The 22778-nt window shown below is 45.1% G+C and overlaps 1 protein-coding gene across 10 annotated transcripts in view; it reads left to right on the forward strand.

The window, feature by feature from the left end:
* The window catches only part of EIF2AK4 (eukaryotic translation initiation factor 2 alpha kinase 4), a 111214-nt gene that overhangs the window by 74809 nt on the left and 13627 nt on the right, over positions 1-22778 (forward strand). For all 10 annotated transcript variants that reach the window (XM_032343253.1, XM_032343255.1, XM_032343250.1 and 7 more), the window contains 11 exons: positions 751-823; positions 1633-1754; positions 3896-3945; positions 4880-5048; positions 6232-6348; positions 8111-8176; positions 11112-11282; positions 11646-11780; positions 15812-15919; positions 16532-16660; positions 18545-18631. In XM_032343253.1, the coding sequence (XP_032199144.1) occupies positions 751-823; positions 1633-1754; positions 3896-3945; positions 4880-5048; positions 6232-6348; positions 8111-8176; positions 11112-11282; positions 11646-11780; positions 15812-15919; positions 16532-16660; positions 18545-18631 (1227 nt within the window). The remainder of the gene's footprint in view (positions 1-750; positions 824-1632; positions 1755-3895; positions 3946-4879; positions 5049-6231; positions 6349-8110; positions 8177-11111; positions 11283-11645; positions 11781-15811; positions 15920-16531; positions 16661-18544; positions 18632-22778) is intronic.

Raw genomic sequence — 22778 nt, forward strand, 5'->3', positions numbered from 1 at the left:
CAATATAGCAAACTGTTAAAATTTGGAAAAGATGGGTGAACGACAGGTATTTGTCCTATTCCTTATGTGTTTCCATGTGCTTAAAATAATGATGTAATTTTAAAAGAGTAGTGGAGAAAGTGGTGGTACGATTTGTGCAAGATCAGGAGAGTTCTCAAGGACCAAACCAGTTTTTGCTGGCTGGCGATAGTAGAAAGATCCTTACAGGATTTTAGGTGACTTTAATTTACGTCTTTGTGCTTGTCTCTTGTTTTCTAAATTTCTTCAAGTGAAATGGTATTCCTTCCTTCGTATACTAAGAAACAAATGGAAAGGAGAGGTCTTTACAAAATTTGTAAATGCCATGTAACTTTCAAACCCTCCCCCCCACCCCTGTACTCGTGGATCACCTTAGTATGTGAGCAGAGGCCTAATGCCATCAGCTGGTTGGTTGCTCCACAGTATCCCTGGGAAGCCTTGGGGGAGAATGTGCATATTGACAAGCTCTCCCTGAATGGCATACGTCACCATGGTAAAAAGTCTGGGCTTGGAGCTTTAGGTCCCCTTCCTCAGGTGGGACGTCCTGCAGGATGTGCCATTGTCTTCTCTCCCTACACCTGTTCTAAAAGGGACTCACTGCGGACCTCTCCTTTAACTCTCCTTTAAGGTCTTGGGAGTAAGTAATGTGATGCTTACTGCAAGCTACAGATGCGTGTTTTAGGGGATCCCTTCAATTTGGCTTTGATGACATGTTATTTGGTCATATTTTAGGGCTTCTCAATCCGAACATCCAAGATACAGCAACACGTGTGTGACACCATCGTCCGCGTTTTTAAAAGACATGGTATGTCCTTTTTAAAAAAATCATAGCCATCTTAAAAAGTGTTTTGTTTCATCATTAAAAAGTACCCTTTTTTTTTTTTTTTTTAAAGATTTTATTTATTTATTTGACAGAGAGAAATTACAAGTACACTGAGAGGCAGGCAGAGAGAGAGAGAGAAGGAAGCAGGCTCCCTACTGAGCAGAGAGCCCGATGCGGGACTCGATCCCAGGACCCTGAGATCATGACCTGAGCCGAAGGCAGCGGCTTAACCCACTGAGCCACCCAGGCGCCCAGAAAAGTACCCTTAATAGATTTGGCTGCAACCATATTTTACCTTTATTTCTTTATAAGAGTTTATTTATTTGTCAGAGCAGGGGCAAGGGAGGGGGCAGACAGGGAGTGGGAGAAGCAGGCACCCCATGGAGTAAGGAGCCTGATGTGGGGGGTCGATCACAGGACCCTGGGATGATGATGACGTGAGCCGAAGGCAGAAGCTTAATTGACTGAACCACCCAGGCACCCCTTAAGCATATTTTTAACACTCAGCTTGTTGAGGAGAACCATTTTGAGTATTATGATTGGAATATTAGAGCCTTGCTACTAAAATACAGTCGGGTTGTGGAGACAGAAATGAGACTGGTTAACAGACTTGACCTCAGATGAGCTGTCCATTAGTGGAGTCAGAGCTGAAGACTGCTTGCTCGTGATTTCAGCGGCCAGTAGCAGATGACTTCACCATTGGATCTGTGTTCATTTTCAATTGCCTTCTAGGACTGGTGGATTCTATGTAATAACTGGATGCTCAGTTATTTTTTTCTGACTTGGTGTAGGAGCTGTCCAGTTGTGTACCCCACTGCTGCTTCCACAGAATAGGCAAATATACGAACACAATGAAGCTGCCTTATTCGTGGACCACAGCGGAATGCTGGTGATGCTTCCTTTCGACCTGCGGGTGAGGCTGGGAGCACCTCAGGCAGGCCAGATGCTGGGTCTGGCCACGGATGGGTTACCGTAGCCATCAGTTTTTCCCCTGGGCTTATATTCTAAATATCAACTTTAGGAGACACATTGATTTTTTTGTTTTTTGGGGATTTTAAAAAGATTTTATGTATTTATTTGACAGAGAGAACGATCACAAGTAGGCAGAGAGGCAGGCGGGGGAGGGGGAGCTCTATCCCAGGACCCTGAGATCATGACTTGAGCCAAAGGCAGAGGCATAACCCACTGAGCCATGCAGGCGCCCTTAGGAGACACATCGTTGAGGGAGTTACTAGGGTGAGAGCATCACTGGAATTTAGTGAATGTCTGACCTTGTATACATCCACCTTCCTCATAGCACAGGTGCTTATGACCCTAGAAACTGGCCCACTGCGTTGCCAATGCCACATCTGTGCCCCGTTATTGAGCTCTGCCGAGTGACCGCCACGACTTGATCTGGCTGACTCAAGACAGACGAACACAGTTGTTTTCTTTACCTCCTGGCTAGATTTTCACTGACTTCCTAACGTGTTAATGCGGAGAACAATTAAATTCTTCTGACAGCAAGTGCCTCTGCTAATGAGGTGTGCTGAATTCTGCTTGTGCTGGCCTGCTTCTGATCCCCAGGGTTCCTTTTGACGGCAGCGCTCTGATGCGGGTTATCCGCTCGCATAGTGTGGCCTACCAGTGAGCCCATCTGCAGCCCTGTCCATGCATGAGACAGACATGAGCTTCATTCCTCTCGTGTTCAGAAAACACTGACATGTGGAGAGATCAGCAAAGGGTATAACCAGGCAGTTCTCAGAGAGAGAATGCACAGGGCTGATAAACTCCTGAAGCAATGTTCAGCCTCATGCATAATAAAGAAGGTCAAAGAAAAGGTATCTCAACTTCACCCATTGGATTGATAAAAGTATTTAAGTTGCTATACTTGAAACTGGTTGTTTATTCTTTAGACATTAGACTGAAGTGCAGGTATTTTTAAGATACACTTATTGGAGAGAGAGAGAGCACTAATGGAAGGGTGGAGCAGAGAGCGCAAGGGAGTGGGGAGATCATCGCAGGCAGACTCCCGCTGAGCACTGAGCCCGATGCCCACGGGCCTGGATCTCACGACCTGACGTGAGCTGAGCTGAAGTCAAGAGTCGGATGCTCAGCCTTCTGAGCCACCCAGGCAGCCCTAAAGCGCAGATTTTTAAACACCCGCTTGCTTTTCGAGCTAATAGCCATTCCCCCCAAATAAAAAGTACACTTTCAGAATTTGATCCATCATTAATGGTATGATGCTAGATAATCTGACAATAATTTCATAAATTGTGGTTATTATTAGTGGGTGGCTAGAAGACCGTGGGAAATCCGGGAAGTCACCACAAGCGAGAAGACCCATTTGGATTGGATTATCATAAATGACACTTGAAAAGACATTTCAGCTATTTACATAATTACATTATTTACAGTAGCCAAGGTGGGGAAACAGTCCAAGTATCCTTTGATAGATGAATGAGTGAAGATATGGTATATACATACAGTGCAGTATTATTCAACCAAAAAAAGAATGAAATCTTGCTATTTGCAACAACGTGGATGGAGCTAGAGGGTATTATACTAAATACAGTAAATCTGAGAAAGATAACTACTGTAGGATTTCACTTCTGTTTGGAATCTGGAAAACAAAAAAACTCAGACTCTTAAATACAAAGAACAACCCGGTAAGGAGGTGGGGTGGGGGGGGTGGACAAAAATAGATAAAGGGAGAGAAGAGTTACAGTTAACCAGGTAACTGGCACTGATTTTAACTTGGCATAATAAAACTGGACAGAGCACATTTAATTAGAAGCAAATTTTTCTCAAATTTAAAATCCCAAGAAATGCCATAGTAAATAAGGTCAGTGGCGCTCCCAGCAGTGGGGTCAGCTGCTGACTGACCACCTCAGGAACGTTTCAGGGCCCACAAATGGCAAGCCATCCACTACTCTGTGAATTTCCTAAAACCACAGAGTTGTACCTTGTAAAAGGGTAGACTCTATGCTCTGTGAGTTCTAGCTCAACAAAGCTGTTAATTAAAAGAGGTTGTTGGCACATTTTGAGGTTGACCTTTGAAACTTTGTGTTGCAGATTCCTTTTGCAAGATACGTGGCAAGAAATAATATATTGAATTTGAAACGGTACGAAACTCGGGGTGTTTCATCTGGTGGATGTGGGAGAGAAACCAAAGAAGGATGTTTTATCATTTGGGGTTTGAATTTTGGGTTTAAAGTAGTGAGTTTGGAACAACAGTCCTGATGCCCAGCCGCAGTCCCCCTCTCAGGGGTGACAGAGACTCATGGCCTTCCCTTTAGTGGACATGCAGCTGTTAGGGAGGTTCCCTGAAGCCCCTTTGGTCTCTTTGGTCTGTTCTCTGCCTTCTAACGTTCCCAACCAACAGAACTAACTATTTTGCAAGTGGTTGCTTGACAAAAACTGAGGGCTCTTTTTGATCACGGATGGCCCCTTTTAAAACTTAATTAGAGGGACAAATGGCCAGCCGTCTCCGTGTAAAGCCTGCCTCCACAGGTACTGAACAAAAGACACCTGTAGAGCAGGTGTGCATGCGGCGCGCCCTGGACCTGTGGGCGCTTAGCAGCGGAGAAGCGCTTTCTGTACGTTTAGATCCCTCAGCGGTCGAGCAGCGGGAGCTTCAAAGATGGAAGCCGTATTGTTGTCAACAAGGCTCCCTCCTTAAAAGGGCCTTTCTTAGAGCGAAGTCAGAGCTCTTCCTGTCCTTTCTCTTCTCAGCTGCCAGTGACAGTTAATTAATAGAGTCCTAAGGTGTGTCCCTGTGTAGAGAGCGAGCACTACAGATAAAATTATTTCTTGTGTGCAATTTCATCTCTATTTCAAACATTAAAAAAAAAAAAAATGAAGCCCCATTATTTAATAGTGGCCGCCTCTCCCCCCGCCCCCCAGACCCTGAGGAATTGGCAGCTAAATCTGTCTTTAATGTCTCTTGCTCACACCACTGATTCATTTTCTTCTGTTTCTTTTCTCTTGTTCAGTAGCCTCTTACACGTTTATGATTCCAGGAAGCAGTGACCTGGGTTTTTGGGTTTCTCTCTCCAGGTACTGCATAGAGCGTGTGTTCAGGCCTCGCAAGTTAGACCGATTTCATCCCAAAGAGCTTCTGGAATGTGCATTCGATATCGTCACGTCTGCCGCCAACAGCTCTCTGCCCACTGCCGAAGTCATCTACACGATCTGTGAGATTATCCAGGAGTTCCCGGCGCTTCAGGTTACTTTCCAGGGTCTGATGTTCCGAGGTTACCCTGCTAGAGTCCTTGACCTGGGGAGGGGTGGGGGGCGTGACCACAACAGAACTGCCCCCCGACTTGGTACCAGCAGTGGGCCACATTTTGCTAGGATAATGGAGAAGAGTTTGATGACGTTACTTGGAGGTTTCTGTCAGGCTCTCGCCTCTGCCTTGACAGGAGTGGGTTTTGTTTTCATCTGTTCTAGGGGAAGGGTGTTGCTGCACTGCCCGTTCTTCCACAGTGCAAGAAATTAGCTAAGATTCCTAGAATGCTTTTAGCACGTCCATCCTGTTCAGCACCCTCTGTGGCCCCCTCCCACCCTCTGCCCTGGCTCTCAGCTCCCCAACTTCACTTTCCGTTGAGCCGGCATCTGGTATCGCTTCTAGCGACTGGCTCTCCTCAGCCCTTGCCTCTGGGTCCATGCCCTCCACTGCCGTGCCTCTCACAGGGTTCCTCCTCTAGAAAGGCTGCCTTCCCAGCCAACGTGGGCGCCCCTTCTGCCCCAGGAGCCTGCCCCTCTGCCCTCACCGCCGTCGAGAGGAGACGACACATGCTTGCTGAGGGCAGAGCCCACGTGGCCGCTTCTCTGAAGAGCCCAGTGCACCCAGCCCAGCGCTCTGCTCACTAGTCTGAATGCTCGCCCATTAGCCAGTCGTCCCTCTGGCCCCTCGTCAACAGCAGTAACTGATGAACCGGCTCCGCTCCCTTGCTGATATCTGTGTGAACTCGTTCAGGTTTTCACCACAGCTGGACACCAGAGTGGTTTAGATACATATGATAAAGGGTTTGAGGGGTGCCTGGGTGGCTCATTCAGTTAAGCCTCTGCCTTCGGCTCAGGTCCTGATCTCAGGGTCCTGGGATTGAGTCTCACATCGGGCTCTCTGCTCAGCAGGGAGCCTGCTTCTCCCTCTGCCTGCTGTTCCCCCTGCTTGTGGTCTCTCTGACAAATAAATAATCTTTTTTTAAAAAAGAAAGATTTGATTATATTCTAGTGTTTGATTATGACAATGTAAAAGGAATGCTTATGAAAAAAAACTAGAAGGCAATATGCCAAAATTCAGTCCTGCCACAATCGCCTGCCTGGATGGTAAGTGCGTGATAAGATGCCAGCTTTGGTGCTATACTGTTTTTACGATGAAACTAATTAATTTCTCTGTATCCTAGGAAAAAAATTACAGTATTTACTTGAACCATACCATGTTATTGAAAGCAATCCTCTTACACTGTGGAATCCCAGAAGATAAACTCAGTCAAGTCTATGTTATTCTGTATGATGCCGTGGTAAGCGTTTAATTACTTTCACTTGATATTGAAGAATGATAATAGTTCATAAGTGTTTTCTTAGTGATGTCACCATAGAACTGAATTGGGAGTTTTATCTCCTTCCCTCATTTCTCTAAAGTAAAAAAAGAAACCAATTGGAGTGAGTGATTGTATTGAGAATAAAGGGCTTAGGTCCTCCCCTTAATTCTTCCAGCCCACCTGTGCTTATGCATAAAGTCATTTATAGATGTTGTCATTGGGCTTTTCGGTGGAATCGGGAGAGAGTGGTTTGGACCCCGGTTGGAGCCTCCATTAGCTCCTGTTCCCTGTGGTGCTGGGCAGCAGCCCTTCGGTTACTCTTCCTAACTGAGCCTCGTCGTAGTACTCCCTGCTCTCCAGTATGTGTGCAGGTCCTCTGCGGTAAGCGCACAGAGCCTGGAGGGGAACCACTGAAAATTTTCAGTAGTGTTATGGTGCTGGGATGAAGGTGAATATGTATCTTTCCTGATTTCTTTTCATGTTAAATATTGTGTTTATAATAAATAAGGGGCATCCAGGAGGTTCAATCACCTATAGTGCCAAATGGTCTATGATTAAGGCAGAACAGAGAGTGGAAGTCTGCTGGCTTACTGTTCTCCTTTTTTTAAGATTTTTTTAAAAGATTTTATTTATTTATTTGATAGAGATCACAAGTAGACAGAGAGGCAGGCAGAGAGGGGGAAGGAGGCTCCCTGCTGAGCGGACAGCCTGATGCATGGCTCCATCCCAGGACACTGAGACCATGACCCGAGCCAAATGCAGAGGCTTAACCCACTGAGCCACCCAGGTGCCCCATTTTTTAAAGATTTTATTTATTTACTTAGCACATGAGAGTGAGCATAAGCAGGGGGAGTGGCAGACAGAGAAGGAGAAGCAAGCTCCCCACTGAGCAGGGAGCCTGATGCAGGACTCGATCCCAGGACCCCCGGAACATGACCTGAGCCGAAGGCAAACACTTAACTGACCAAGCCACCGAGGCACCCCAGGCCTACTGTTTTCTGGACCTCAAAAAGCCGAAATAGCTTCTTTCTCCTCTGGCAGATGCACATCAAGGGCCCCAGTTTTACTGTTTCTTCATGGTGCTTTTCTCCCCGAAGTGCAGCTTCTGCTCGGCAGTAGCAGACACACTGTGTCCATCAGACGCTGGCAGGAACCCCAGGGATTATGCACAGGGACGTCACGTAATCCTTGCTCATACCTCGCAGCCAAAGCCTATCTGCTGGCGTGGGACAAAGTGCTCAGAGGCTGTCAGCACGTGGCTTTTGGTAGAAGGACATGAATCCATTACTTCCTCGCCATCCAGACAGAAACCCCCTGGTTCAACCTGTCCAGTTCTAGATTGCCTCACTGAATGGTTTTAGCTGAATAGCAAGGGCATCCTCCCCATTTTAATTCTTTATGTCAGGAATTTTTGTATTTTAAGACACATGTCTTAAAATGTGTCTGACTGGCACAGTCAGTAGAGTATACAACGCTTGGTCTTGGGGTTGTGGGTTCGAGTCCCAACATTGGGTGTAGAAATTACTTAAATATAAAATCTTAAAAAAAAAAAAATGTTTGTTTTATGTGAATTGGAAGAAAAAAATTTTCTTTAGTCACAGTATTAATCCATCCTTCATGATTTGGAGCAGTTTCTCCAAAATGGAGGGTATATACTTGTCGGAAGTGGCCTGGAGATCGAATCTTTACATTCAGGGCCAAATTTGGTGACTCTCGTTGTTCCCTTTCTTTTCCACGGTAGACAGAAAAGCTGACGAGGAGAGAAATGGAAGCCAAGTTTTGTAATCTGTCTTTGTCGTCTAACAGCGTAAGTACCCAGTGATGGCGCTATCGCAGCTTTCTCTGAAACTCTGGACAACACTGATCTCCAAGGCAGTGAGGCGGGGCTGCTCCCCAGTGCCTTACAAACAGGTTTCCCTTGAGGGTTCATAGGTTCCATGGCATCCTCAGAGGATCAGGGGAAGAGGGCCCAGTGCTGGCTTCAAAGCCTGCCTCCCCACGCTGCTGTTCACCGTGGGGTCATCAGCCTGTTCTTTCTTGATCACCAGCTGCTCTGCCCTCCAGAGCCACCTGCTGAGCAAGCGGGTCTAGTACTAGTTGTTCTCTTCTGAAATAGATCCTAGGGGCCTGGGATGAGGCACCAAGCTCTGCAGATCCATCTGGGTTTCCCCCACTACCCAACCCCCACTGAACTTCCAGCATGTCAGAGTTGAATTAAAGCTCCTGCTTTTCCGGTACATTTCCCACTCCTAAAATCTGGCATTTGATCCCAGTGGCAGTGAGGACTATCTCGTGGGATAAACAAGTTTGTCCTGTTCTCTGAGCAGGCATCACATTAGTCTCTGATCTTGGGCACAGTGACCCAAACTTCACGGAGTCACTGGATAGCAGAAGACAGCAGAGATTTCTGACATTTCCCTGAATATTTATATAAGAAAACTACTTCTTTATAACTTCCCCACAACCTCTCTAACCCTGCTGGGGCACTCCATTACATGACCTGTGATGATCAGCAAATGCATGTATAGGATAGGTTAAAATATGACTGCACAGGGCCGGGCAGAGGCACTCGTTCTTTTGGACACCTACAGTGTGGCTGGCACAGTGCTAAGGCACATAAAGGAGTCAGCTGAAGAGTCCATGGGCTGCTTTCAACTTAATTCATATTGGCCTTTAAAAAGCCCTGGGGGATCAGTGCAGCATCTGTCTACCCTTGGCTCTCTAACCAAACTTGCACACACAGACTGCAGCCCAGAGCAGTCAGCCTGCAGTCAGGCAGGGAAGGTAAACCAGATCACACAGCCTAGGAGTTCTAGAAGTTAAGCCAGGTTAAAAGATGTTAAATATTGGAGGAGATATTAATGGTACCCAAAGTGACCAGTGATAAAATATTTTGATAGGAAGCACAGTATTTATGTAATCCTCTAGACATGTACATAGCACATAGCTGTGAGCAGAAATAGTTCCGTGTATAAATAGCACAAAGAATCTGCTCCAGAAACTGCCCAGTCTGGTGATTCCTTACCTGAAGGTTCAAGCCCAGAAGGTTCTTTGAACTAATGTCACATTTCAGATGTATTTCACACTTGTACATGATAGCTACCTCAGCTGCATTTTCTTTTTTTTTTTTTTTTTTTTTAAAGATTTTATTTATTTATTTGACAGAGGGAGATCACAAGTAGGCAGAGAGGCAGGCAGAGAGAGAGAGGAGGAAGCAGGCTCCCTGCTGAGCAGAGAGCCCGATGCGGGACTCGATCCCAGGACCCTGAGATCATGACCTGAGCTGAAGGCAGCAGCTTAACCCACTGAGCCACCCAGGCACCCTCAGCTGCATTTTCAAATGTCAGCTTCTTTTTGTTGAATCTCTGGTTATCTGATGATGAGCATTGCTTCAAAGTTGTACATTGGATTAGCTTAAAGATGGAAAGATTAGCACCTAATAAAGGCATTTAGTGCTGTCATTTTTTAAAAATGGAAACTCTGAAGATACTAGAAAAGGAAGCAGTAATATCGCAAGCCAGTGCCTGCCCAGTGTTCTGATTTTACAGATGAGGCATCTCAGGCCCAAAGAGATGTCGTGACTTGTCCAGAGTCACCTGGAGTTTGTTGATGATGGGGTGAAGACACAGATCCGGAGATAGCGACTCTAGTGCTTCTGGTAGTTTATTAATGGGGTAATTTAATGTTAAAGTTTGAGAAGAAAGAGTTTTTAATTTTTTTTTTTAAAGATTTTATTTATTTATCAGAGAGAGAGAGGGAGAGAGAGCGAACACAGGCAGACAGAGTGGCAGACAGAGGCAGAGGGAGAAGCAGGCTCCCTGCCAAGCAAGGAGCCCCATGTGGGACTCGATCCCAGGACGCTGGGATCATGACCTGAGCCGAAGGCAGCTGCTTAACCAACTGAGCCACCCAGGCGTCCCAAAGAGTTTTTAATTTTAAGAAGAAAACCATTTAATACAGTAAAGATATTGAGATGACATTACTTTTTGGATTTAAAAAAAATACATGTGGTGTGTGATTATTAAATTGAATTAAGCTGTGTCTTCATTCAGCTGTTTCCATGTGCCAGCTTATCATTGAACCAGGTTATGCTTATATAGCCTTAAAATAGCTATAATTTTGTTTAACTCCCGGGAGTGCCAGTGGAAATTTCTTTCGGGTCAATGACCATAGTTACTTCCTGCTTCCCCTGCTGTGTGCCAGGGACTGGGCCTGGCCCACAGATCGTCTCTAGCCATTGCCCTCGTGTGGAAGACGATGGGTGCAGCAGCCAGGAGCTGGGATGGAGATGTGAGTCCCAGAGGGAGGGAAGGATCACGGGGCTGACACGTCCAAACAGAAATTATTCAAGCAAAGGGAGGAGAGGGACTTCTGGCTACTTCTGAGTAGAACTAGAACCAGTCAGACTTCGTCTTCCTGCGTGCCCATCCCACTCTATCCCCGACCCCCATATCTGTGTCTGCAGGAACAGAGGTTGATGAGAATGAGGAGGGTAAAGAGGACCAATACTGGCTTGGAAATCTCGTCATGGCGCTTCAGCTAGTACGAGGGGCTGCTCTGCTGGGGCCAGCATTCACTGGGAGTAGGTGCCCAAAGCACTCCAGTGAGGTACTCACTGGAAGTTGCTGGAAAAGGATAACCCATAGTAGGTTCCCAGTGAAGGTTAAAATGGCCTCTGACCAGAAAATCCCTGCTCTTCCCTGCCGTGGATCCAAAGCTAAATGTGCCTCCTTGCTTTCCAGCTGTGTCGACTCTACAAATTTATTGAGCAGAAGGGAGATTTGCAAGATCTAACACCAGCAATAAATTCATTAATAAAACAGAAAACAGGCATTGCGCAACTGGTGAAGTACGGCTTAAAAGACCTAGAAGAGATTGTTGGGCTGTTGAAGAAACTCGGCATCAAGTTGCAGGTTTGGCAACCGCTGGATTCTCCTGGTGGCGGGGTGGTCAGTGCTGCCGGCCCAGTGGGAGATGGGGTTTTGGAGTTAATGCTGGGACGCATTTTCTTCCCCCAGAACACTGCTTTCTCCATTTTGGAATTTCTGATTTCTAGTAACAGTTTTGGCTTCAATCACAATGTCCTTGCAAACATCGTGATTTCCTGTAGTACAGTGAGTCTGATGATGCCAGTTATCTCCAGCCAAGGGATGATTCCTGAAGAGAGCAGAGTTTCTTCACCTGGCAGGCTGTCCTTAGACATCTTCCCAATTGCTCTGATGCTACTGATGTAAAGCTGTGTCCTTGACCTGTTTGCGTGGGCTTGCACTTCACAGGTCTTGATCAATCTGGGCCTGGTATACAAGGTACAGCAGCACAATGGAGTCATCTTCCAGTTTGCAGCAGTCATCAGACGCAGGCAGAGGGCTGTATCGGAAATCCTGGCAGCTGGTGGCAGATACGACCTGCTGGTGAGGGCTCACCCTGTGTTTGTTGGTTGATTTATTCTGGTTTAATTTCCTTTCTTCCTCAGCCTGGGTGGCTCAGTTGTTGAGCATCTGCCTTCAGCTCAGGTCATGATCCCAGTGTCCTGGAATCGAGCCCCGCATCGGGCTCCCTGCTTAGTGGGAAACCTGCATCTCCCTCTCCTTGCTCCCCTTGCTTGGGTTCCCTTGCTCACTCACTCTCTGTCAAATAAATAAAATCTTGGGGAAAAAAAAATTACATGTTTACAGGAAGTTGCAAAGATAGTACAGAGAGATGTTATGTACCTTTCCGTTTCCTTGAATGGTTAAATCTGGCATAACTGTAATAAAATAGCAGAACCAGGGCACAGACAGGACAACCAGGTACACTCTGTGTGTACCTCTTTGCCATCGTATCACGTGTGTGGAGTCTCGTCACCACCACCACAATCATGATACAGAACTCTTCACTAACCATAAAGACCCATGGATGCTGACCTTTACTACTTCAAATGAAGTATGGAACCTTTCCCTGCTGGAAGTCCTTCTACCCATCCTGCCATTTGTAATATAATTGTCTTAAATATTTCCTCTCCATACATTGAGGTCCACATCAGACAGTGTTAGGCTTTTTGCTTCAACTGTCCAAATCTGAGTAACTCAAGAGAAGAAATTTTGTTGTAGTTCACTCAGATTTCTGGTTTCTGATGAGAAATGTGCTGTTGTTTGAATTTTCATCTGTAGGAAAGTTGATTTTCACTCAATGCTCTTAAGATTTTTTTCCTTTGGGGGCGCCTGGGTGGCTCAGTGGGTTAAGCCGCTGCCTTCGGCTCAGGTCATGATCTCAGGGTCCTGGGATCGAGTCCCGCATCGGGCTCTCTGCTCAGCGGGGAGCCTGCTTCCTCCTCTCTCTCTCTGCCTGCCTCTCTGCCGACTTGTGATCTCTCTCTGTCAAATAAATAAATAAAATCTTTAAAAAAAGAAAAAAAAGATTTTTTTCCTTTGTCTTTAGTTTGACATTTGATCATGACCTGTCTTGGTGTGACTTTCTTTGGATTTATGCTCTTCAGGATTATATCAGCTTCTTGAATCTAGAGGTTTATGTCCTTCTCCAGGGGGGACCCCCCACCAAGCCCTAGCACGGTGGCATCTGAGAACACTGAGTGGAAGCTAAGACTTTGATACCTGCCTGGGGTAGTGCCCTCCAACCCCCAAGCAGTGTCAGTGGAGGAGCCAGAGGATTACAGACCCTCACCTCCACCCAAACAGTAACGAGGCCACCCTCCCCACAGACCAGTAAAGGCATGTTTCAGACATTTTATTCTAATACCTCTCCTGTCTCACCCTCTTTTTTGCTCTCTCCTTCTAGGACTCTGATGACAAATGTTTAAGTTTTTATATCCCTGAGGTTCTGGGGCCTTTTGCTTTACAGTCTGTTTTCTCTCTCCTTCAGACTGAATAGTTTCTCTTGTTTAATCTTCAGTTCCACCGTTTTCCCCATTCTGCTATTGAGCCCATCCAGAGGTTTTTTAATCTTCCACTTTTCCGCTGAGCCTTTCTTTTGGTGGGGGGGGGGGGCTCAAGCCTGTTCGTCATGCTTGTTTCTGAAGCATTTTTGTGATGGTGGCTTTAAAATCCTTGTCAGAGGTTTCCAACATCTGTGTCATTCTGTTTTTGTTATCTGTTGATTGTCTTTTCTTAAACATTTTGAGATCTTCTTGGTAGCTGCCATGATGCGTGATTTTCACTGTGTACCCTGGGTATGTTTTCTTTTAAGATTATTTATTTATTTATTTATTTATTTGACAGAGATCACAAGTAGGCAGAGAGGCAGGCAGAGGGGGTGGGGAGAGCAGGCTTCCCGCTGAGCAGAGGACCCGATGTGGGGCTTGATCCCAGGACCCTGAGATCATGACCTGAGCCAAAGGCAGAGGCTTTAACCCACTCAGCCACCCAGGCGCCCCTACCCTGGGTATTTTAAGTATTAGGAGACTCCAGAGCTTAGCTAGATCTTTTGGTTTAGCAGGCCTCCCCTGAGAGCACACCAGTAGGGGTGGGGGGTGCCATCTTGCTACTGTTGGTTGAGGGTAAAGATTCAGTTTCTTTACCCTGCTTGCTTCAACACTGGGAGGGGTGCCTTGTTCCTGTTTCCTGCACAGTACTGGTACTATGGTGAGTTGGGGGAGAGAAGTGGCAGGAGACTGCTGGAGAGCGGGGAAACCAGCCACTTTGGACACCATCCCCACAGGGAGGGTGGCCTCATTACTGCTTAGGCGGAGGTGAGGGTCTGTCATCCTTCAGTTCCTGGCCTCCAATTACACTGTTTGGGTGGAGAGGGGTAGGGGGCACTACTCTAGGCAGGTAAGAAAGTCCTGGTTCCCATATGGTCTATAGAGGGGGTTCCCTTACATCTGGGTAAAGGTGTGGGCCCCCACTCAGCCTTGGCTGGTGGGTACAGGCCTGTGCTTCTTCCTGTGGTGTTTGGCTGGAGCATGGCAGGGGTGTTATAAACATTTTCGGCCCTCCCAGGTTGCCCCTCTCTTGGTCTTCTGGCCAGAGAGAGCAGATTTCCTGGGGGCCTTTTGTTGGTTCTCCTTGGCATTTCTAGCTTGTCAGCATGTGCTTCCCTCTGATTCTACAGTTCCTGCACCCATGTGTACCCGCTCTTCACTTCATAGTCTAATTCGTTTGATTTATAAATAATGTCCAGGATTTCTAGTTGTACTTAGAGGGAGGAGTAGAGAGAAGCGTTCCTACCTATCCTGGTCCAGAATCAGAACGTACCTATGTAATTTTTTTTTTTTTTTTTTAAGATTGATTCATTTGACACAGAGAGCACAAGTAGGCAGAGCGAGAGGGAGAGGGAGAAGCAGGCTCCCCACTGAGCAGGGAGCCCAATGCGGGGCTCAGTCCCAGGACCCTGGGATCATGACCTGAGCCGAAGGCAGATGCTTAACCAAGCCACCCAGGAGCCCCCCTCCCATGTAATTTTAAATTATCTAGGGACATAAAGCAAATAAAAAGATATTTTAATGATCTTATTTGACCCAAGTATCTAAAATGTTGTTTCAGGGGCGCCTGCGTGGCTCAGTGGGTTAAGCCGCTGCCTTCGGCTCAGGTCATGATCTCAGGGTCCTGGGATCGAGTCCCGCATCGGGCTCTCTGCTCAGCGGGGAGCCTGCTTCCCTCTCTCTCTCTCTGCCTGCCTCTCCATCTACTTGTGATTTCTCTCTGTCAAATGAATAAATAAAATCTTAAAAAATAATAATAATAAAATAAAATAAAATAAAATGTTGTTTCAGCATAGAGTCCAAATTTTTAAAAAGGTTTTGTTTTTGTTTCTGCTTCTGTTTTTTTAAGATTGTGTTTATTTGTCAGAGTGCAAGAGCGTGAGCAGAGGGAGCAGCAGGCAGAGGGAGAAGCATGCTCCCTGCTGAGCAAGGAGCCCAATGCGGGACTCGATCCCTGGGATCAAGACCTGAGCCAAAGGCAAACACTTAACCAACTGAGACACCTAGGAGCCCTGAAATTTTCAAAATTGTTGAGCTATTTCACATTTTTTTTCTAAGCCTTTGCAATCAGTGTATATTTAACCCAATATACCCCAAATACTACTTGAGCATGTAATCCTACATCTCAGTATGATTAGTGAGCTATTTTGTATCCTCTTTTTTTTCCATTCTGAGTCTTCGCGACCTCTGTGTATTTAATACCCAGCACATGTCAGTTTGGCTTAGACGGATTTCAGATATCCAAACCACATGTGGCTGGGTGGCTGCCGTGGTCGGCAGTGCAGCTCTAGGTGCAGCATTTGTTCATTTTTCCCAAGTCGGCACGTGTGCGTGCTTCCATCTCGCCCCCCCTCGCCCCTCGTTCTCTTCTCTCACGGGCACTCTCCCTACTGCACACGTACGTAGTTTTGGTTGAACCCTTTGATGGTAAGTTGCTGACAAGTGTGTGCACCCTCCAGTCATCGCTTTGCTTGTGAGGACGGTTTCTTCTCTCTTTCATAACCGTAGCTGTGCCTCTCTTCCCAGATTCCCCAGTTTAGAGGACCGCAGGCTCTGGGACCAGTCCCCACTGCTGTTGGGGTGAGCATAGCTATAGACAAGATCTCTGTGGCGATCCTCAACATGGAAGAACCTGTAAGTTCCAGTTTGGCTGCCCGCTTTCCAGTGGGCTCTGGGTGGCCTTTCATTTTAGAGTCCTGTATGTGGAGCCCTGGATGTGGCAATGGACTGAGGCTTTGGGAGGTTATCTTGGTCGTAATAGACAAGTCTAGGACTTGGCGTCCGCCCTTGCATAGAAGTCCTTAGCCTCTCGCTGGGGGACCTCAGACAGCTCATCTGTCTTTGCCTGGCCTCGCTCACCTCATCTTTGATGCACCCTTTAAACGTGAAGTGAAGCTGTTGGCAGAGGTCTTTCAAAGCCCCTTGTTCAGAAATCCATCTGTGCTCTACAGAGCTGTAAATGGTTCTTTATCCTTTTTGTTTCAGACAAGAGCAGTTTTCTCAGAGGAAAAGGGTATCTTCCTGATGGCTTAGGATAGCTGAAGTCTAAAAAGACTAACATAAGAGGTTTCTGTCATTTTTTCTATGATGATGTTGATGATGTCATTTTGAAGCCCAGACTTCTGTCGCTTACAAGATTTCGAGCTGCCTGTCTTCACATGAGTGCTGCCTCCCTCCTGGTGCCAGTCCCACCTACAGGCCCACAGTCTCGCTCCTCTAAATGTCACCACTCTCTTTCTGATCCAGGTTACAATCAGCTCTTGTGACCTCCTGATCGTAAGTGTTGGCCAGATGTCCATGTCCCGGGCCATCAACCTCACCCAGAAGCTCTGGTCTGCAGGAATCACGGCACAAATCATGTATGACTGGTCACAGGTAATGAGACACAAAGTGCCCCTGAGTGGAGTGGGTACAGTCCCGGCTGCAGTGACAGGTAGGCCTCTCCAGCCTTAGAGTAGGGTTCCCTCAGACTCGACTACTTCCTGTGTTAGTTTCTGATTGTTTCAGGAGCAAAAGACCACAACCTCAGTGGTTTAAAATAATACATGCTGGTTGTCTTGCATTTCTGGGGTTCAGAAGTCTGCTACTGGTCCCGCTGGGCTCCAGTCAGGGTGTCTGCCAGAGCCAGTTCCTTCTGAAGGCCTGAGGGGCAGAATCCATTTCCTTGCCTTTTCCAGCTCCCAGAGGCCTCCAGCATCCCTCTGTTCGTAGGCCCTCCCTCCACCCTCAGACTCAGCAGTGTGGCATCTTCTTTCCTCTCTGACCTCCGTTTTTGTCTTTCCACCTCTGACCCTCCTGTCTCCTCTCACAAGGATCCTTGAGATTACACTGATCCCAACCAGATAATCCACATCATCTCCCTGTCTCAAGATCCATAACTCAGAGTTCCTTTGACCATAGAAGCAAACATAGAGGTTCCAGGGATGAGGCTGGGATGTCTTTGCAGGGCTAGTATCTAGGCTTGTACATTTCCCAAAGGCATTTCGTGTTGAGCCTCTGTGGGTGGCTGCCTCTCCTCAGACCTCCCACAGCAGCCTGCTCTGCGGATGGAAGTGAGGAAAGCAGCAGCCGTGAACCCACCTGTCCTTCAGAAAGGTGGGGAGGGTTTGGGGAGACTGTCTCCCCTGCCACCAGCAGATCACAGAAGGGCATACACTCCAGTTCACTCTCAGGCGCCCCAGAGCAGGAAGAGCCTCCCAGGTAAATAGAACCTTCCCCTGCCCCCCTTCTCCTTCCATATCACCTGCCAGAAGGTTTCAGAAGCTGCTGCTGTCCGTCTTTGTGTGGGGGTTAGAGAAAACCTCCTGGCACCAGCATGCTGGGCAAAGATTTTCAGTCATTTGACAGAAAAGCATCCTCTTTCATTGGTGTCCTTGTTTCATAAATTGTTAGAGCAGTGTTCTTCCAGAAACCGTGACTTCAGTCCTGCCCAGCAGCAGACATCTCTGCTCCTCTGCTTGGTGGCTTGATGCTTCACTTGAACTTTATATCGTCCACTGTTTGTGTTTTCTTGGCTTTCCTCAAAGGCCTTCTCGTTGTATGTGTGTATACCCTACAATTTCTGGCACCTTCCACCAAGATTTGAAGGTTGTGGTTTTTTAGGTTTTATTTATTTATTTGAGGGAGAGAGAGTTGGAGAGCACGAGAGTGGGGAGGGTCAGAGGGAGAAGCAGACTCTCCGCTGAGCAGGGAGCCCCATATGGGACTCGATCCTGGGACTCTGAGATCATAACCTGAGCTGAAGGCAGTCGCCCAACCAACTGAGCCACCCAGGTGCCCAAAAGATTTTGAAAACCTGTTACTGTGTCCCATGTTTTTTGATTGTCCATGGTCCCTGAGGACAGTAGTGAAAGTAAGAAAAACAAGGTCTTATTAAACCTCCTTTGAGGGACGCCTGGGTTAAGCAGCTGCCTTCGGCTCAGGTCATGATCCCAGCGTCTTGGGATCGAGTCCCATATCGGGCTCCTTGCTCGGCAGGGAGCCTGCTTCTCCCTCTGCCTCTGCCTGCCTCTCTGTCTGCCTGTGCTCACTCTCTCTCTCTCCCTCTATCTCTGACAAATAAATAAAATCTTTAAGAAAAAAAAAAAAAAACCTCCTTTGAAGTCTTACTCTTCTGGCTTAATACTTAAAGCTCCTACAGTCAGCATGTTTAGTAAGTGACTTTGAAAATACAGTTGGACACCATGTTTTCAGTCTCCTTAATTATTTGAAGCTGCTCTAGGCGTTCTGTGTTTACCTCACATGCTGTGTTTGTTTCAGTCCCAAGAGGAACTACAAGAATACTGCAGACACCACGAAATCACGTGCGTGGCCCTCGTCTCAGATAAAGGAGGAAGCTATGTCAAGGTACAGACCCAAGGAAATCTTTCACAGTTCAGCAGACAGCTTTCCCAAACTGTGTATTAACTGTGGAGCACCCAGCTTCCCACTGTCCCCTGGCTTGGGTATGGGTAGAAATCCATTCTTACATTTGCTGGGCCTGTTCTTGGAGAAAGGCTACAGAGTAAGAGAGAATCTGAATCAGAACACTTGCCTTCAAGCTTAAAAAATAAAAAATAGTGGCAGTAGGTTTTTCCTGCTTTTCTCCCTCTGTTCCCTTTCTCCATCTAAGAAAATGAGAATAATAACTATACTGATACCTGGTGGTTGGCATATCCTGTGGCTGTTTCCTAACCAGTTTTACTCTGTTGCATTTAACTTATGAAAGCTCATAAATATACCACCTTCTCACCTTTATTTCTATTTTTTAAGGAAGAAAATCAACTTATTTTTCCCTTTTTATGTCTTTGGCAGGTTTTAATATCTGGGTAATGTTGGCCTCATAAATGAGTTGGATAGTGTTCTCTCCTCTTCCATTCTCTGAAGGATTCTGTGTACAGTTGGTATTATTTCATCCTCCACTGTTTGGTCAGACTCACCAGGGGCCACAGGGGCCTAGACAGAGACATTCAGGTTGTCTCCTTCTGAGTAAGTGAGTTTAGGTAGTTGGTATCTTCCCTAGAAAGTTTCTACTTCATCTAAATTTTCAAATATTCTCTTTTACTATCTGTAGGGTCTGTAATGATAATCCCCTCTTTCATTCCTGATAATTGGTAATTTATGTCTCCCATCCTCCCCCTTTTTTCACTTCACTAGGCTGGCTAGAGGTTTATTGATGCTGTTTGTCTTGTCAGAAAACCGGTGTTTGAAGTCATTGGTTTTTCTGGGGTGTTTTTTTGTTGTTCATTTGTTTTCTATTTCACTGATTTCCATTTGTCTTCGTTCTGCTAATTTTGGATTTAGTTTATTCCTTTTCTGGTTTCTTCAGGTAGAAGTGGATTAAACACAGCCCGTAGGCCAAATCTGGTACACAGCCTATTTTTGTATGGCCTGTGACCTACAATTATTTTTTTCATTCTTTGTTTAAAAAGAAAAAAAAAGAAGTGACAGTGTATGGCCTGCAAAGCCTAAGATAGTATCTGAGCCTTAAAAAAAAGGCACCTGGCATGGATTACTGAGTTTAGACTTTACTTTTTTATGTATAAACATTTAACACTGTAAATTTCACTCTTAAGTACTGCATCAGTTGTATCCCACACATTTGTGTATGTAGAGCCTTCATTTTCATTTAGTTCAGAATAACTTTCTAGTTTCTTTGATTTCTTCTTTGAAAGGTTATTTAGAAGTCTGTGGTTTAATTTCCAAATATTTGGGTATTTTCCAGTTATCTTTCTTAGATAATTTCTTTCTTATTTTTTTATTTAAATTCAGTTAACATATATAACCTATAATGTATTATTAGTTTCAGAGGTAGAGAGGGTCAGAGCTTCGTCAAGTCGTGTAATACCCAGTGCTCATTACATCATCTTTAATAATTTCTCATGATTTAATTCCTTTGTGATCAAAGAACATACTCTGATTTCAGTTCTTTTTAATTTTACTGAGCTGTGATTTAAAGTAAAAAATAATTGTCTATTACTGTGAATGTTTCATGTGCACTTGAGAAGAATGTGTATTTTGCATTGTTAGGAGGAGTGTTTGATAAATACCAGTTAGGTCACATTAGATCATGGTGTTGCCGAAGCTGTCTGTATCTTTCCTAAGCATTTTGTCTACTTGATCAGTTAGTTAGTTGCTGAGAGAGGAGTGTCAAAATCTCTGGCTATCATTGTAGATTTATCTGTTTCTCCTTTTAGTTCTATCAGTTTTGCTTCGTGCATTTTGAAGCTCTGTTATTTGGTGAATACACATTTAGAATTTTATACCTGTTGGATGAATTGACCTCTTTATGGTTATGAACTGTTCTTCTTTATTTCTTTTTAAAGATTTTATTTATTTATTTGACAGAGAGAGAGATCACAAGCAGGTAGAGTCAGGCAGAGTGGGGGAAGCAAGCTCTCTGCTGAGCTGAGAGCCTGATGTGGGGCTCCATCCCAGGATGCTGAGATCATGACCTGAGCCGAAAGCAGAGGCTTAACCCACTGAGCCATCCAGGCGCCCTGAAATGTTTTTCTTTATCCCTGATAATATTTCTTGTTCTCTGAGGTCTTTCAATTGGTGTTTGCATGTCATGTGAAAGTGAGTTCTTAGAGACACTCAATATTTGAGTTTTGCTTTTTTGATCTACCCAGACAGTCCCCCTCTTTTAGACCATTTATATGTAATGCAGTTATTGAAATGGCTGGGTTTAAGTCTACCATTTTACTATTTGTTTTCTAATTATTCCATCTGTTCTTTTTTCCATTTTCTTTTCACACCTTCTTTTTAGATCTCTACTATTGGTTTGCTAACCATTACTCCTGTTTTTGGTGAAATTTTTAGTGACTTCTTAGGGTTTACAGTATACACTTTTAACTTAATACATTCCACCTTCAAAATATAGTATATGTTTTACATACAGTGTAAGAACCTTACAACAGAATACTTCCATTTCCCTTCTCTCATTCTTTGTGCTGTTGTTGCACATAACATATTAGATGTTAAAACTCCACAATACATTATTTTTATTTCAGCTTTAATTAGTTATTTTTTTTAAAGAGGTTTTTAAAGTAAGGGGGGAAATGTCCTTTATATTTGCCATCTCTGGAACTGTTGATTCCTGTGTTGAGGCAGATATCATTCTGATTTCGTTTTACTTCTGCCTGAAGAATTTCCTTTAATATTTCTAGTCTGTGCAGGTCTGCTGGTCATGAGTTTTCTCAGTGGTTATTGGTCTGAGAAAGTCTTCATTTCGCCTTTTTTTTTTTTTAAGATTTATTTATTTTAGGGATGCCTGGATGGCTCAGATGATTAAGCACCTGCCTTTGGCTTGGGTCATGATCCCAGGGTCTTGGGATTGAGCCCTCTATCGGGCTCCTTCTCTGCCTGTTGCTCCCCATGCTTGTGCGCTCTCTCTCTCTGACAAATAAATAAAATCTTAAAAAAAAAATCATTTATTTTATAGAGTGAGCAAGCAGAAGGAGGGACTGAGGGAAAGGGGGAGAATCTCAAGCAACTGTGGAGCCCGACACAGAGCTCAATCCCCAACCCTGAGATCATGACCTGAGCCGAAACCAAGAGTCCAATGCCCAGCCAACCCTTCCAAATATCTTTTGAAAGATATTTTTGCTAGATATAAAATTCAGGATTTACATTTTTTCTTTTTGCATTTTGAAGATGTGTTTTTTTTTTTTTTTTTTTTTTTTTTTTAAAGATTTTATTTATTCATTTGACAGAGAGAAATCACAAGTAGACGGAGAGGCAGACAGAGAGAGAGAGAGGGAAGCAGGCTCCCTGCTGAGCAGAGAGCCCGATGCGGGACTCGATCCCAGGACCCTGAGACCATGACCTGAGCCGAAGGCAGCGGCTTAACCCACTGAGCCACCCAGGCGTCCCTGAAGATGTGTTTTATTTTCTTCTGACATGATGGTAGTTTGTTAAAAGTCTGGTTTGATGCTCTGTATGATCTTCCTTTATTTTCTGGCACCTTCTAAGATTTTCTTCTGTCATTGATTTTCTACAATTTGAATATGATATACTTCAGTGTGGTATTCTCTATATTTAAATACCTGGTATTCATAGCTAGGACTTCTTTGAACCGTAAACTCATAGTTTTCATAAAGTTTAGAAATTCTTCAGGAGCACCTATTGGCTCAGTCAGTTAAGCATCTGCCTTGGGCTCAGGTTATGATCCCAGGGTCCCAGGATCAAGTCCCACATCAGGCTCCCTTCTCGGTGGGGAGCCTGAATCTCCCTCTGCCTTTCCCCCGCTTGTGCTCTTTCTGTGTCAGATAAATCAATTTTTAAAATTTTAGAAAAATTTCAGACATTATTTCTTCAAATATTTTTCTGTTCCTTCTTTTCCTTGTAGGACTCTGATTATAGGATGTTAATCATTTGCTATTGACCCACAACTCATTAAGACTCCATTTTTGTTTTGTTTTGTTTTTTTCCCCTGTATGCTTTATTTGGGACCATTCACTGATCTTTTTGCAGTATCTTATCTGCTATTAATCCCATTGAATTTCTTACGTAT

The sequence above is a fragment of the Mustela erminea genome, chromosome 5 (assembly GCF_009829155.1).
Source record: "Mustela erminea isolate mMusErm1 chromosome 5, mMusErm1.Pri, whole genome shotgun sequence".
In the NCBI taxonomy this organism is placed as follows: domain Eukaryota; kingdom Metazoa; phylum Chordata; class Mammalia; order Carnivora; family Mustelidae; genus Mustela; species Mustela erminea.